The sequence below is a fragment of the Elaeis guineensis genome, chromosome 9 (assembly GCF_000442705.2).
Source record: "Elaeis guineensis isolate ETL-2024a chromosome 9, EG11, whole genome shotgun sequence".
In the NCBI taxonomy this organism is placed as follows: domain Eukaryota; kingdom Viridiplantae; phylum Streptophyta; class Magnoliopsida; order Arecales; family Arecaceae; genus Elaeis; species Elaeis guineensis.
In genome coordinates, this window is record NC_026001.2 from 7,132,260 (window position 1) to 7,149,284 (window position 17,025).

A 17,025-nucleotide genomic window follows, 5' to 3' on the forward strand; every position below is an offset into this window, starting at 1 on the left:
TATTTTCTACATTTAGACCAGAACAAGGAGTCAAAACTAGATCTTTCAAAAGAATGTAAGCAAGAAAGATTGGATTTATGTCTCCTTCTACAACCAATCACTACAAGCAAAGGTACTTCATAAATATCTTCAGAGACTATTAAATCACATCTCTTCATATAAAAATCCAATATAAAAGTCTCTTGAATTACGTGTCAGGGGCTTGCCACATGATGATGTCCCAATTCCTTTCATATAAATCACTTCTCGCATGATCAAACAAAAACCTCATTTCATATAAAAAGTTTATTGTTACATAATCCAAGAAGGAGATACTAGTAAGCATCAATATCATCTTCAAATTAATGAAGCATAATTGCAGGGACCCATGGGTACTCCCCTCGGAGGTTGACCACAACCAAACCCACTCAATTAAGTCACCACAAGCAATTGCCCGGCAAATCTAATGATCCGAAGAATCTAATGCCAAGACAAATTCTTAGGATTAACTCCAATTATAATTCTCTCTTATCAACAACCCCCATCCACACTCTGCCAGGTCTTTGTACTAAATCCGCCGTACAGTGACGCGACGAGATGCCAGGATCCTTCCATCCCTAACCGTAATTACTTTCCTTCCCGTCTCTTTTTTACGACTCCCTTTCCTCCTCCTCCCGTCTCCTCCACCTCCCACCCAGAAAAAAAAAAAGAAAAAAAAAAGGAAGCTTTCTCAAGTACTTGTTTCCCAGTGGCTTCCCCCACTTAAAAGCTCTGCCGTCACCTCAACTCGATGCTGGAGCGCGCCCCGAGTGTCGTCTTCCGCCATTAATTCTCTCTTTAATTCTTCCCATATCCGTCTCTCTCTCCCTCTGGTCTTGAAATGATCCCAAAGGAGCGGCTTTCACGAGATCTGGGGGGCTATGGCGGTGACGATGCAAGGCAAGAGGGCGAACGGGAGCGGGCCGACGTCACCGGCGTCGTCGCCCAGGGCGGCGCGGCGGGGCGGTAGGAAGGAGTGGGGGGCGCCGCCGCTGGGGGCGGAGCGGCTGCTGTACGCGGCGTTGGCCGCGCTGCTCCGGCGGAGGGGGATCCTGCTGCTGGCGCCGGTGCTGTATGTGTCGGCCATGTTGGTCTTCATGGGGAGCTGGAATCTTGATGCCGTGCCGGTGCGTGTCGGGGTGGCTGTGCTCCGCCGCCGGCCGCTGCCGGGTGCGGTGTACAGGAGTCCCCAGGTGTTCGAGAGGCTGTGGCCCTTCATGCAGGCCGATGTGAACCACTCGAATGCGGTAGGAGGGAAAGACTCTTCCTTTCTGTCTGCTTTCTTGCTGATCTTATCTTCTTTATACCAATGTAGATAACAAGGTGTCTTCTTTGATATTGTCTTATTGAATAATCTTTGTCCCCTTTCCTAGTATGTATCTGTAGTTACACTCCGAGGGGCCGTCATCAGGGACCGGTAAAAAATAAATATCAAATTGCTTTCAAAACGTAGAATTTTATACATTGTTTATGAAAAGGTGAGATTTTTACTGGCTGTTTCGTGGTTTTAATTGTTTGTAAAAGGTGGATAAATCCATCCTGGAGGCTTTTGCAGCATTGCTGTTTTCTTGGATGTTCTTTCGGATTTCATAGAAACTGTGTTTCACTTGGTTCTTTTTTTTTTTTTTTTTAGTAAAAAAAAAAGAGAGAAAACATGAGGAAAGAGATTAAAAAAAAAAAAATCATAAGTTGCCGATGGCTGGCCCAAAAAAAATTCATAAGCGAGTTTTACTAAACATAAAAAATAACAAAGACTTTCTTCCGATTCATGCCAAGTTCCAATGGCTCTTAAACTTCTTGGCAACCCTTATAATTGAAATATAAACGAGGGAGCTGTATGTTGGGGTGAACCGACTTTTATGAAGGTTACTCTAGCATAAGAGGATAGAAAGCCTATGTTTCCAATATGAAATTCTCTGTTAAGCCTCTCAATAGCAAGCAAGCTACCCCATGTAAGGGAAAGACATACTTACCTGATTAGCTTTGGTCTTTGGGGCATTCTCCCAACTCTACCTCAACTAAGGAATGGTAAATGGTACAAGCATTGAAGGTGAGTCACCAGGTCCAACCCTCTATTTGGTCGAAGTCCTCTCATTTGGTTTTCTTTCTCCTCTCTACCAGCATTATGCTGAATGCTTGTATGAATAGAAAATAAAGGGGATCATCTTACTTATACCCTTGCTACAGTGAAATAATGCTACAAGGGTGCATGGTACACTATATGTACTACACAAGCCTCTCAGACAGTGTCAAGACATAAATCCTTGCCTTGGAGCATTGCTTGGTCATTCTTGAATATATTGCTTAACATAATTACCTAACTAGAAGCTCACCATCGAGTGCTTACACTGTTGAAAGACCATCCTTGGAAAGGTGAAGCAGTTTTAGAAATTGTCAGATATAAAAATGTTTGAGTTTACGTAGAAAAATGTATATATAAGGCCAGGGAAAATATCTTTTTATTGGTTATGGTAACTGGGGAGGCTTTGGCAATGATGAACAGAAGCATGGCATTATGATGAATGGGTAGCATTTTGTGTATGGAATATTATGGAAACAATGATTAAGGCACACGATAGAAAAGAACCCATTTTGTCAATTTTCTTATTCAAGCATATTGTGAAGAGGAAGCAGATAACCTATAAATATCCTTTTATTAGTTGGGGAGACTTATATTATTAAGTTAAGGATAATTCATTTTATGTATGGAGCAATACTATTGAAATATAAATCTTAATCATGGTAAAAGTTAAAATCTTAATCATATGATAATATCATTATAGTTCATGGTCCATTTTACAAGATTTATCATAAAGGGGCCTCTTTAAAGGAACAGAATATAAATTATGAATATGATCAATTGTAACTAAGTAGCTTGTGTCATCAGCATTTCAGATGTAGTAATTTTGCTAATTGAGAGCCTAGCAGATTGGTGTCATTTTTTTTCCCTCTCCAGAACTTGAAGTTCTTAAAGCTCTGCATAAGCCCTTTTTTCAGAGTACCTGCATTTCAGAACTCTCCTGTTTAATAACCTCAACGAATTGGTACTTAAATTAATACCTCATCATGGTTTTATAGTATCCAGACCCTTAAATCGAAGCTCCATGTTATGAATCAAAATCACAGACTTCGGTTTTTTGTTTTTCACAATTTTGGACCAGTATGTGTAAATGGTTCATACTTCATAGATATAAAATGCAGAAAGAATCTGGATTAAATTTTCTCTACGTTCTTAGTTTTAGGATCAAGATGTTATTTCCATCATCTAATGTGCAGGCAACATTGGTCATTTGGAGAAGCAGGGAAATAAATCAGTTGCCCCCTCCTGAAACCATAATATTTATAGCAGTTGACTCTTCACATATTTCTTTCAGCACCTTCCTCTATGGCAAGAGTCCTCTTGTGACTCCCTGAATTTGAGTGGCTCTAATCTTGTAAGAGAGCTCTTGGTTTCCATTGTTTTACATATCAATCTACTGCATCCTTCCAACTTGATGATATTATGCTAATATTGTGAATTTTATGAGTATTTGCTGTAAGTACGTAATCTTAAACTGCATGGACATTTGCTAGCAATTTGGTGGATTTTTCACAATCTTTGAAGTAATAGTGCTATAGGAAGGTCAATCAACATGGAAATGCAATGTGTCCTTGGACTTAAAACAGATGTATAATATGTGGTGTATTATTATATCAGTTATACTTTCTAATGAATATAATTTATTACTGTATTTAGACATGCAAATTTCAAACATGATTATCAAGTTTATCAAGTACTCCAGTTATCTTTACTGCGATCCATCTCTATATGTTATTGATTTTTCAGATATATTTTTCTTTTCTTTTCTTTTCTTTTTTTCCTCTTAATCTGTTTGTCATACTTGAGCTAGAATTTTCTAGTTTTTGCTCATGTTTTGATTAGTCATATAATTAAATACCCGTTTTATGAATTTGTGCAGTTGACGAGAGCATGGCATCAAAAGGCAAGCCAGAGATGGAAGCCATGTGTCAACAAAAGGTTATCTCATGCAGGTTTGAGATTCAACTTTGATGTTTGGATTCAGTTTTTGCACGATATGCTGTTGTTTGGAGAAATTTTAAGAACAATCTGTTTGTCTCTTGATGAGCATTGAACTATGAAGTTTCAATTTTCAAATATTGCATACATATCAGATTAATATTAAGAACCTGATTTTGCTTACCATTCTCAGAGTTGCCACTTTCAAATGGCTACCTCATAATTGAAGCAAATGGTGGGCTAAATCAGCAACGTCTATCGGTAAGTTCCAATATGAAAAAATTAGTTGCCATTTCTTTCAAAAAATTGCTATTAATTAGTTGGCATTTTTTAATAAAGTACTAATAGATGAAAGGATATTCTGATATTGTACTTGTTTTCTTTAAGAAGCTGTAGAACCCAAAGAGTAACATCTTTTCAAAAACAAAGGACTATGTCACCTGCCATGTGGATTATTTATTCTTTTGCAAGAGGTGTGGAACTGCCATGTGGTATATATAACATTACTTAACAAAAAATGCTGCTGAAACTTAGTCCACTAACACCTGTGACAAAACTCTTTAGCTGCTTATTATTTAGAAGTAGCCAACATATCACAGTACTCAGGGTCCATTTCGGTGAAATATATGTCTGTGATGTGCCAGCTGCTCATTGACTCAGGTCATTCATTGTGTCCTCAGTCATGTTTTGGTAGAATTGACTTTTTGTTGTAATTCAATTTCATTGGCATCGTATATTGGCTTGCCATAGAGAACATTCTCATTGACTCGAACAAAATCATTACATCTAGGTTATGATAATATAAATCTGACATGCTGTATTCTTAGCCTTGAGGGATGTTAGAGAGATTCTATCATGCTAATCTTGCGACGCTCTCTCTCTCTCTCACAGACACCCACACACATGCACATGCACAAGCATGCATACACACACATGCTCAAAAACACACATCTTACTCACATCTATATCCTAACATTCGGCATGTTAAGTTCCTTTGTATATCAGTTAAACATTTTGTTCTTTGTTGTGATATAAATCTTTATTTGTCATGTTTCTGCTGCAAATTATCTGATGTTAGCTTGTTCTTTGAGACAGATATGTGATGCAGTTGCCGTGGCAGGTCTATTGAATGCCACGCTTGTCATCCCAATATTTCATTTGAACAGTGTTTGGCGTGATTCCAGGTCACTATGTACTTCAGTTCACATCTTCTTTATAGTTGATTCATCTCTTGTTACATTTTGAGATTAAGGATCATTGGGACACCCTTTTTCTTTTTCTTCTTTCTAGTATATTCTTTACCAGAAGTTGCTTCGACACCCTCTCCGCCCTTCTCTCTTATCTACACATTGCTTTTTGGTTTTGTTATATTTTGTTTTCTTTGCAACATCTCCATATTTATTCACCTTAGATTGTTTTACCTTTTCTTTTATAATTTCTTACGGTAGCTGCTATAATGGTTAAGTACTATTATTTAATAGCATTGTACATACGTGAGCAGCACAGCACAATTCTTTGTATTGCACAATGGTAATTGGGAGACTTGCTAACTGTCTAATTCCTTTAAATTTGTTTTGAAATTTTGAAATTTTGCGTCGCTTGCCTTGTTGGATTCTTCATGTTACATATGTTTATACATATCTCACTTTTCCTTTCAAGGTGTAATACAATACAGGATGTTGTCATTGCTGCTTTGATCCGTGCAAAAGTTTTGATCAATACCTCCCTCTTTTGAAGTTTCAATCTTGCAATTTCGTGGTAGCTTGTGTTTGAGTTACTAATGTTTCACAATTTTTTTTAATGTTAAAAATATCATTATCTACAGTTTTTCACTTGTATTTATATGTACTTATCCCATATTTTAGCTGCAAGATGTTTTAAAGACTAACAATGTCTTTTTCTGTTCTCATACTTTCAGCAAGTTTGGGGAAATCTTTGATGAAGATTATTTTATTGAGACACTCAAGAATCATGTAAGAGTGGTCAAAGAACTACCGCAAGATATACTGAAGCGCTTTGACTATAATATAAGCAACATTGTGAATATGAGAACTAAGGCTTTACAATCCAAGACATATTATTTGCAGAAGGTTCTTCCCAAATTATTAGAATTGGGGTACGTGTGCTCTCTCTCTATTTCTCTAGTTTGCTCAACTAAAATGCCTTTACCTCAGCATTGGACATATCTGTCATCTTCATTTTTCACTGATTTTGTGGAGTCATTTTCGTTCCGGGGATGTTACATGACATGTTATTCATGCGAAGGCAGTGAATAATATGATCAAATGTTTCTGAGCACCAAATTCTCATGTCAAATCCAACTTTGGTGGTTCACTCCTTAAATTGATGTTGGGTGAAGATTTACAGCTTGACTTTATTAATTTTGTAAATTCTGGCTAATAACTAGAGAACAAGTAATTACAGATGGATCAAAGCCCAAAAGATCAAAAACTAAGATGAACCAGAACATAAACAATCAAGGCTTAATAATAAAACTTTAGGATGTAAGTGCTCACAGAGAAACTAGAAAAATAATTTAACAGAAAAAGATTAGCTCTATGTGAAGATTCACATAGAAATGTGAATGTGATGTGATCAAGTAAAATACTAACAAAGTTCTTATTCTATCAGTGTGGATAGGTGCAGCTAAAACCCTTTGAATCTGAAGTATTTTTCTGTCGCGTCACTTACAGCTTTGATGATGCAATGGAATATAAACTTCATTTTGCGGCAATTTTTTAAATTCTGCACTTGAAAACTGTAACCTTGTTTTTGTTAGGGTACAAGACTACAAGTAGTCCAAGGAATAGACTTGAAATGCCTGAATCCATTGGTTATGTGAAATGGCATAATGATGCACAGTTTTTCAGCCAAGCCTTTTCTGAGGCTCTGGCCTTCAGAATCACTTGCCTAACAAATGTGGTACCATGCCATTCCGATAATTAGTAAAGCTCAAATTATTTGTTTTTTATTTGATTAAATTGAAAGATTCAAACAGATTGCTTTGCAAGTGTGGGGAAACTGTTTCCTACTTGGAAGAATATATAAACTGGGAGCTCTGTCCTTTTGGCCAGCATGCACTTTCAAGGAAACATGTTTCATACATATTTTGTCAGAAGTTTCTGAGACTCTATACCATTTTTTAACGGTATATACTATTTTGTCATGCATGTTTTCATGCACATTTTAAGCCATTTCCTCAAGTTACAAAAATTATTGAATAGTAGATATCATTTTAGAACAGAATATATATTTTTTGAATAGTATGGAGACTCAGAGACTTGTGACAAAATTAAAAATATATTGGGATGTCAAAAACTATAATTCTTCTGAATGTTTTTTTTTTTAATTAATTTGAGACGAACATTTCACCGAAAACAAAAAAGTTCCATCAACATTCCTTTTTCATAAATAAAAGAAGTCCCTATTTTTATTCTTGTAATACTATGTATCTGGACAAATGTACATATGCTTGAAAAAAAATGATTACGACAATTTCATGTATTGACTAAATACAAGTTGTTTGCTTGTTTGGTTTTGCATTTTGAAATGTATTTTGTGCTTGTTTCCTGTTGGTAATTTTTTTTGAATAATTTTGGTACTTACATTGTGTTGCTTTACTTGAAGCTTTATCCTATATGCATCTGATGACAAGTTGGCTTGAAAACTTGAATATAGGCTATTATGTATTTTATAGGGAGTTTAGAAGGGGGAGGTTTGAAGGCTAATCAAAAGGGGGGAAGATGAAAAAGATAGCACCTTGAGCACAAATAATTTGGCTCAATGTGAACAGGGATCCAAAGAGACATTGTATGTTGATCATGTATTAAAATTGATGGAGTCTGTAATCTTTCTTTCATGTGTTAATCAGTGGCATTGCCTTGGGTTACATTCATTCTTTAACTCCCTCGTTTAGTATCTTCTCGACTTGTCACAGTTAAAACTAAAGGGATCCTTGCCCAGATGGCAGGGTATGGATAAATATTCATCTGTTTCTTTGATGTCACTATGTTCAAGACGAAAATGCTCTAACATTGATGTTAAATCACTGAGAAAAAATGAAAGGAGATGCTTCCAAGCAGCTTGTGGTGATATCACTTTCGTTGAACTTGTATTCGATAAAAAAATTGCATTCTTATGGACTTGTACTCATTGCAAAGTGGTTATTTGTTGCAGGTGAAAAGTTACCCACGTAAGATCTAATTTTATGTCTGTCCTAATCCCTATAGTTGAGGATTTTCCTGATTCTAATCTTGGTTCGGTTTAGTTCAAGAACTAATTTATTATGTAGAAGAATTTGTACTGGTATACCTTCTCAGTTTTTAAGAAGTATTGGGTACTTTATAATAAGCATCATTGGATGTTAATATTTTTTTTGATTTTTCCCACTATCAGTTCCTTTCTGAATTTAAACTGTTTGTTTTAAATGATGTTCCTCACATCCTTCTGTACTTGGATGTTACAAAGTTTTATATCTTCAGTTTTTTAATTTTCATTCAGCTCGTGTATTCATGGGTGCAGGGCTGTGCGTATAGCACCTTTCTCTAATAGATTGGCACACTCAGTTCCATCCAATATCCAGAGGCTGAGATGTTTGACCAATTATGAAGCATTACGGTTTTCTCAACCTATAAGGGTTCTTGCTGGAAACATGTTTGAGCGGATGGTGAAAAATAGCTCCATGAGTGATGGGAAGTATGTTTCTGTGCATCTTCGGTTTGAAGAGGTGTGTTACTTCAGTCTCTGATTAATGACTTGAAATTCTTGTGTACTTTCTTCATAATAGACTCACACAGGTCTGTATTTCAGGATATGGTAGCCTTTTCATGCTGTACTTATGATGGTGGTGTGGAAGAGAAACATGAAATGGATATTGCCCGTGAAAGGAGTTGGAGGGGGAAGTTTAGAAGACCGGGTCGAAAGATAAACCCAGAGGCTAATCGAATGGGTGGAAAATGCCCTTTAACCCCATTAGAGGTTCATCACTCAACTCCAACTTGTTTTATGTCAAATGAATTAAATCTCTGATTGTGATATTTCAATTACTTCAGTATGTGATAATTAACCTTGATAACATAAATAAGTAGTGATATGACATCTGCAGTCAGATTTGGGGTAAATATTTTTTTTTAAATGTGTAAATGAGGACTCCTAATGATATGATGTTGCTCAAATACAAATCCGAATTATCTCCTGTACTGCATTTTCTAACCACTGATAAAGGTTTCTATCAGTTGATGTCCAGCAGTTTTCCGTATAATATTTACAGAAGCAACATTTACACTTTTGGTACTAAAGTGTTATCTAATCATAAAATTCTAATACCACTGTTTAGAGAATTTGGGAATATGAAGCTTAGAATACATTAAATTCATGTTTCATGACAAATAGAAAATCAAGTGATAATTCATAATTCAATAAAATACACCATCAACAATGTGGTTTGCAGCCCATAGGCAATTTAGTGCTATAGAAGTGTATTCATAGAAGTGTATTTTAGTTATCATATCCAGACAATCCTTATAATTCTATAATCTATATGGACACCCAAGATCTCCTGTTGACTTCTTCCTCAAGTCAACATCTGCCTGACCATATATCACATATTCAAGTTAAATGCAGGAGGAAGTGGCAGTTTAGGTACAAGATCAGATCTCTTTTGAAAAGAGGGAGATAGCAGATCCTTTATACCAATATCTTTTATGTTTTATTTGGAGAGCCTTTCCTTGTTCAAATTATTGTCCAAGATTATTGTTTCAATGATGGCGCTTGAACCATGGATTCGGTTTCATCTATTTCTCAATGTCTTTCTGTAATTAAGTACTGCTTCTTTACCATACATTAGCAACTAAAATGCTGTTAATGCATTGTGCACTCATAAACTGCAGTATTTATGGTGGTGAACTTCTCTAATTACTTTTGATTATTCAATTGCCCTGAGATTCCAGAATTTTCTTATGAGTATATCCCTCATTCCCTTTCTCAAATTAAATAATTGGTTTTTTAGGTTGGAATGATGCTTCGAGGCATGGGATTTGACAATACCACACCAGTTTATGTTGCTTCTGGTCAAATTTACAATGCAGAAAGATATATGGCTCCTCTCCATCAGTTATTTCCACTTTTAGAGACAAAGGATAGTCTAGCCTCAGATGATGAACTTGCACCATTTAAGGTAATAATATTTATAATGCTTAATTTTCACTGCAAAATCCTGAATAAAATGTGAACTGCATCTTGATGATGCTGTAATTTTAAAGTTTGTTCTATATAAAGTGCAGTCTAGTTATTTCTCCAGGAAAAAAAAATGAATTACCATCTTCTTTTTCTTCTTCTTCATCCACTGTACCATTCTTGACTTTGCAAGAAAATTTCTGGTTCTGCCACAGTTTCTGCAAAAAGAAATCACAATGGTATTTTATGGCTTGTTTCTGATTGATGGGTTGATTTGTTATCTGATATTTAGATGTTCTTGTAGGGTCACTCTTCTCGTTTGGCAGCACTGGATTACACCTTGTGCGTTCACAGTGAAGTATTTGTGACAACTCAAGGGGGTAATTTTCCACACTTTTTGATGGGGCACAGACGGTATATTTATGAAGGCCATTCAAAGACAATAAAGCCTGACAAGAAGAGATTGGTGTTGTCTTTTGACAACCCAAACATAAGGTTATTTCTCAGGAACCATTTTTTTTGTCTGATTTTAAATATATATTCATCTATTTATTCTCATAGTTTTCTTAAACTGTAGAAATATTAAGCTTGGGGAAACTTTTTACTGTAAGAATAATGGTTGTTGTCCTAACCTTTCTCTTCTCTGGGATTCAATTTTGCAGTGCAGAAAGATGATACCCATTTTGGAACATTAATCATAACCATTATAATAAATAATGAAAAATCAAAATAAGAAGGTTGTTGGAATCAATATTGTATTATCTTGTAGTTGAATGTTCTTTTGCATGCTACAATTTTATTGAAATTTACATCAGAGTTATTTTTCCTGATAATTTTCTTGACTTTATAAAATTATGGAATTTAAATTAATGCAATTTGTACAGTTAAATCTATCTTTTGGAAAAACTAGTAAAGAGGTATCCACGATGCATATTTAGTATAAAAAAGTTAGATAAGAAATAGTAATATTAAAAATAAAATAAGAAATAAGAAAAATGCAAATGGGAGATAGAGATTGAAGGTGGATGAGGTCGTTAGTAAGGGGGATAGGTATAGAAGAGAAATAAGTTTCTTAAAGAGAAATTAGTAGAGATTGAGAGAATAATTTGGGGCACTAGAAAAATCATATCGGACATAGGATCCGGATGCGGGACAAAGTATAATTAGTTACAAGTAATTTTATTTCCAAAACCACCCATGTTGATTATTTTTATATAATAAAGATTTTTTTTGTCAATCAAATAATATTCCATTCATGGGCAAATTGAGCAGACCTGAACGCTTTTTTATATAGTATAGATTTTAATATAAATTTTAACTGCATCTTAAGTTTGCTAATTCTGCTTTCTCTCAAATTTGTGTCTCTTTAATTTGTTTCATTCTTCTGAACTTTTTTCAATCTATTGTATAGAAATCACTATAAATCTTAACTGCATCTTAAGTTTGCTAATTCTGCTTTCTCTCAAATTTGTGTCTACTTTAATTTGTTTCATTCTTCTGAACTTTTTTCAGTCTCTGATTCCTTCTTATGCTCCTCCAAAAACTCTATGACTTGCAACCTTTTCCTTTGATGAATTGGTCATATCTTTCTTTTTATTGTTATGCTTCAAATGATTCTTTAAGGTTTTTAGTTATTCTGATGGCAGATTTCAGTATGTAGTGTGAGGACCTAAGGGGAACATTGGTTCTATTTTGTGAGATCACCATGTAAAAATGCATTTTGTTAGATCTGTGTAGTTGTTGTCTTATGCCAGATCTTATATTGGCAGTGTTTTGTAAGGAATGCTATGCCTTTCAAAGTAAATTTGAACATAAACCCATCGTCACCTCTTCAGGTCAAGTCCTTTTGCTTCTTTTATGTGTCTGTTGTTTTTTTTAACCCTTTCACATGACTTCAGTTACCTTCACAAAGTTGTCTCTGCCCACATTACATATAGCTAAGTTATCCAATGCAACTCCTTTATTAATAAATAGTGCTGTTGAGAAACATTCATCTGATGCCTATATGTTTGACATCTTTTCCTATTCTACTCTCCTGTGCTCATGCCCCCTTATTCGAGCAGCATTTTGATCCATATTGCAAAAGCACATAATATCATGGTTTTTAATTTTAATCACATAAATTCCCAAGGCACTGTTTTTGAGGTGGACCCATGTATTGAGCCTATAGGCAGATGTTGAGTGATGTAATAAATGGCAGATCTATGATAGGGCCTGAACTTGGGAGGTAATACTGGTTCAATTAAGAAGATTCAGCTGTTTGATTGATTAAAGACTCGGTCAGACTCAACCAATATCCAAGCAGGCTCTTGAATATTGGCATACGAAGCAAATCAACTTCATGCATCCTTTCCCTATCAGTTGCACACTAGGATCTCCAGGAATTTTAAATGCTTGGATCCTCCGAAATTGTTTATATTTTTTGTAGAATGTAAATTAAGAAAGGTTACTTAATGGCACTATTTAATATTTTTGAATTTACCTTACTGTTGAACCTAGCAGAGTCTTTTTATGGTTATTAAACAGCATAACAATCTAACATTGTCAATCTTGTTCCACAAGACTCATAGAGTTCGTTCATCGGAATTTGGCCAATGCCATATAGGTGCGAAATCTTTTCTTCCCCCTCTCTGTTCTTTGTATGATTCCGCAAGCTTTTGTGCATTTTAATTACCAGCTTCACATTTGTATTCATCTTGATTGTGTTCGTCCGCCCGAGTAGTCAACTTTGAACTTCATTAGCTATTTGAAGCCACTAAGATTTCTTCATGCTTAGAAACTGCGAGATCAAGGAACGTTAATATCTATTCATGATCTTGATTTCAGATGGGATAGATTCAAGCATAACATGCAGGAAGTTCTTCATCACAGTGACTCGAAGGGAGTCGGACTGAGGAAATCCGATGCATCTCTGTACGCTTTACCCATGCCTGACTGCATGTGCCCGCAATCAGAACCATGAGTTTGTAGATGGCATACACTGGAAATCAATGGTAAATTATACTCCGTCATATATATCAATAGATGTGTAAGTAATATCGCTTTAGCAATCATTCAATTGTTTTAGAAATTCATTCAATTCTTGCTAGGTCGGTGAGAGAGAGAGAATAATTTGGTAGTCTATGTACCAATAGACGTACGCAGTGTATGTGTAACAGAAACAACTTGTTATAAGATTTTTTGAAATGCTAGCCCTTCTGCATAACTTCAGGGCTTTAACTTAATCAGTTTCTATATTGTTTCTTTTGTAATTTGACAGTATACCAACTTTATATTGCTGAATTTATTTTTGTGGACTGACAGTAAACTTTTCTTGTGGTAGTCTAAAACCCTTATGATTTGTGCTGTCTGATCCGCTTCCTGCGGTCCATAAGGAAGTGATGATGATCTCTGGACCAAGTAGTTGGCAAGAATTAACTATTGCTGTTATCTGGATTTATTCCGTAATTGATCTTATTGGAACCATGATTCATATAAAACCAGCGGGCCGATGACTTATCAATTGGAGTGATGATAACGCAATCGTTAAATCAAATGCGAAAACATCGGTGAGAAGAAGAGTTGCAATGGCATAACAAACTCAGTCGAAGAACTTTGTTTGGTTAAACTGTCCACAGATTTTTTTCCCCCTGCATTCTACTATTTTGATCCCAATTGGAATTTCTTTAATGTGACAGGATCATGATGGTAAGTGATGCTTTACTTTCAATACAATTTTTATATACTCCTCACTGCTTTCAACTCTTATCCACTCTGTTGAGCCTATCCAAACCATGGAAGGAGAGGCTTTTTCTATTGGGTTTAGTCTGGAGCGACTCCAGCTCAATATGATGCAGTGGATTAAGCATTCTTCCTGACATATTGTTGATTCTTGAACTTAAAATATTTCAGATTTCTTGTCTAAAACTTCATCATGTTGTTTTATTTATTTGTCGTTCCATGTGTTCTGGTACAGAACAAGTTGATTACATCTGAGCCAGCTCACTTTGTCTTACTTTCCCCTAGATTTGAGACATCTAGCCTTATTACTAAATTAAAGTTAAAAAAAAAAAACATTAATACATGATGTTTAATTTTTTTTTAAAATATACTTTTGGGATGCGGCACTCCGTAGTCTTGCAGGGAAGTCTTTGCATCCACCACGCAAATCATCAATCATTTTATAGTGCCTTGTAATCAACTTCCACAAGGGATGCAATTCTTCCAATTATTAGAAGGTTGCTTCTCAACGAAAAACTGCCATAAAACAATCTGGCAAAGTGTAGTTGTTTCAATTCCTTTTGAAGATCCTTACAGAGAGGGTGATCACACACACCCACACACACAAAAAAAAAAGGAAAAAAAAAAGAAAAAAAAGACAGTAGATTAATCCAGACGAATGAATCAACGCCACGGTTCAAAATTCGGGCGACTAATTCCCGTCCTATTCTCCTTCGAACCCTCCAAACAAGCTGACAGTTAAAAAAAAAAAAAAAAAAAAAATTCGCGTAGTTTCTATTTCTCCACCGCCGGCGATCTTCCTATCAGCCGTCACCGTCGTCGTAGTCCCACACGGTCTCGATGAGCCCCAGCTGGTCCTCCAGGTACCGGTGCAGTAGCCGCTCGGTGATCGCCGCCTCCCCTTCCTTACACCGCACCGGAACCCGCCGCCGCCGTCCTCTCGGTGGCCGGCCGAGCTCTTGCTCCGCCGCTGGAGCCTGAGGCAGAAGGCGACGATGCAGAGAAGGGGGAGGAAGAGGCATATCAGGGGGAGAGGACCGGAGAGAAGCAGATCAGAGCCAGCGCCAGGCAACCCCTCCGGCCTCGGCCTCCGCCACCCCCGGGAGATGGGAACGATTCCAGGGAGCCACCGCCAGCCGCCGTCCATGGCAAAGGCGCCGCCTTTGATGCTTCCCTCTTTTCCCATTCCATGCTCCTCCCCAACCCACCGCTCCGAGTCCACATGGCCACCTCGCACCGCTCTTCCCTCGTTTATACGCCTCTTCTTGGTGATTCCATTTATTTGTTTTATATTATGTATGCTAAATTATTACATTATTTATTCTCTATCTTTCTTCGTTTCCTCCCAACGTTTTCCTCGCAATAACCACATTAACAATGTTTTAGTATCATTTAAAAGAAAAGAAAGAGACCCGGCCGTTTTCTTCACGCAAACTGCTTGATGGGCCAAGAGATCCATCCTCTACTGTCACAGTTTTATTTTTTTATTAAATTTTATACTAAAAATATTTTTTAAAAAATTATAATATTTTTTTAAATTATATATTTTTTTATAAAAATTATGATATTTTTTTCCGAAAGATTCATAATTTTTATGAAAGATATTATAATTTTTATGAAAGATGTCATAATTATGTGAAAAAATTTTATAAAAAAATATCATAATTCTGTGAAGGATATCATAATTTTTTAGAAAAAAAGAAGCATTATGGGGTATTATAATTTTTAAGGAGGAGTCATAATTTTTAAGAATCATTTTCATCGTCAAAATTTAAATAAAAAAATAGAATTACGGATATTAAATGCCATTGAAAGCGATGCTATGTGATCTAATAAGGCAAATGGTGCGCTCCAGTCAGATTTCTATACTGGGGTGGCATAAAAAATTTCTTTTATTATTATTTTTGAAACTCATTTTATTCATAATACTATTTTTATTATGAAAGTAAAGATTCGATCTTGATAATATTTTTGCAGTGGCTAATTGAATTGAAAAAGATATATTGTAATCTTATTATTTTAAATAATAGAAGATTTTGAATAGACTAGATTTTTTTTTTCCTTTATATCGAAGTATTTTCTACATTAAAATTACGGAATCTCTTGTTTATATGCTATTTGATTATTTTACTTGTTATTTGTTTGTGTAAATTATGGAGTTATTGTTGTTTGATGAATTGTGCCGATGCTCTATTTAATTGCACACAATATTATTATTTTTTTATTATACTTTTCTCATCATGTAAAAAAAAGGTATATATCTATAAATCTTTTGGATTCCTACGTTAGTAAGATGATAAGTTTTATGTGCAAATGTTCCATCAAGAGATTGATATGATGCAATTTACACAAACTTGACTGAAGAAAGAACATGCCGACATCGTGTTAGCACAATAACCTTATAATATGGTTGAATGATGTCAAATATATCTTTTGAAAATGTTACATTCAAATTTAAACATATTTTTTTGGGATTTAAATTTTGATGATCATCCAATCTAAGAAGCATGGACACAACATCCAGCTAATAAAAATCCCTAACGCATGCAGAATAATGATCATTACGTTTTACCTTAATCCAGCATCTAATTATATTTTTGAAATAAAACAATAAGTATTACAAAAATTATAATGAAATACAACAGAAACTATATGTCAGAATATAATTTTTCAAATTAATATGAAGATTAAACTTTCTAGCTGGATAAACAGGCAAAACCTCAAGTGACGTTCAACCCAGAAAGGTGGGTGGACAACACCCACTATGAGGGACCACCAAGGTCTATGACGTTATGAACTAATCTGGCCCTTGCTTTAATACAAGGGAGAGGAACTAGCCATTATTTAATTTCATATCTTTCGTTGACATGTGAATTGGCTATGCCTTTCTAGCCAAAGTCCGCATGCTTTGTGTCGCTAATCCTAAAATGGTGTGTGATACAGCATAAGATCTAGAATAAGGTTTGTATATATATTACTAACATAGTTCTGTTATTCTATCAGTATGTCTAATTATAGTGCACGTGCATAGCTATTAAAGTTTTAGATTTAGAATTTTTTTATTAAATCTATGTTTCAAAAAGAAATAAAAGTAA

At 35.4% G+C, this 17,025-nt stretch overlaps 1 protein-coding gene and 1 pseudogene across 1 annotated transcript; one reads left to right on the forward strand and one right to left on the reverse strand.

The window, feature by feature from the left end:
* Positions 1-677: 677 nt before the first annotated feature.
* On the forward strand, positions 678-13,434 carry LOC105051853 (O-fucosyltransferase 9-like). Its single transcript, XM_010932487.4, has 10 exons — positions 678-1,265; positions 3,978-4,050; positions 4,230-4,297; positions 5,132-5,220; positions 5,955-6,152; positions 8,558-8,762; positions 8,846-9,013; positions 10,044-10,211; positions 10,515-10,705; positions 13,037-13,434. Exons 1-10 carry the CDS (start codon positions 900-902, stop codon positions 13,170-13,172), a joined length of 1,662 nt encoding a protein of 553 aa, XP_010930789.3. The 5' UTR covers positions 678-899; the 3' UTR covers positions 13,173-13,434.
* A 1,152-nt stretch (positions 13,435-14,586) lies between these two features.
* Positions 14,587-16,311, reverse strand: LOC105051852 (uncharacterized; annotated as a pseudogene).
* Positions 16,312-17,025: the final 714 nt, after the last annotated feature.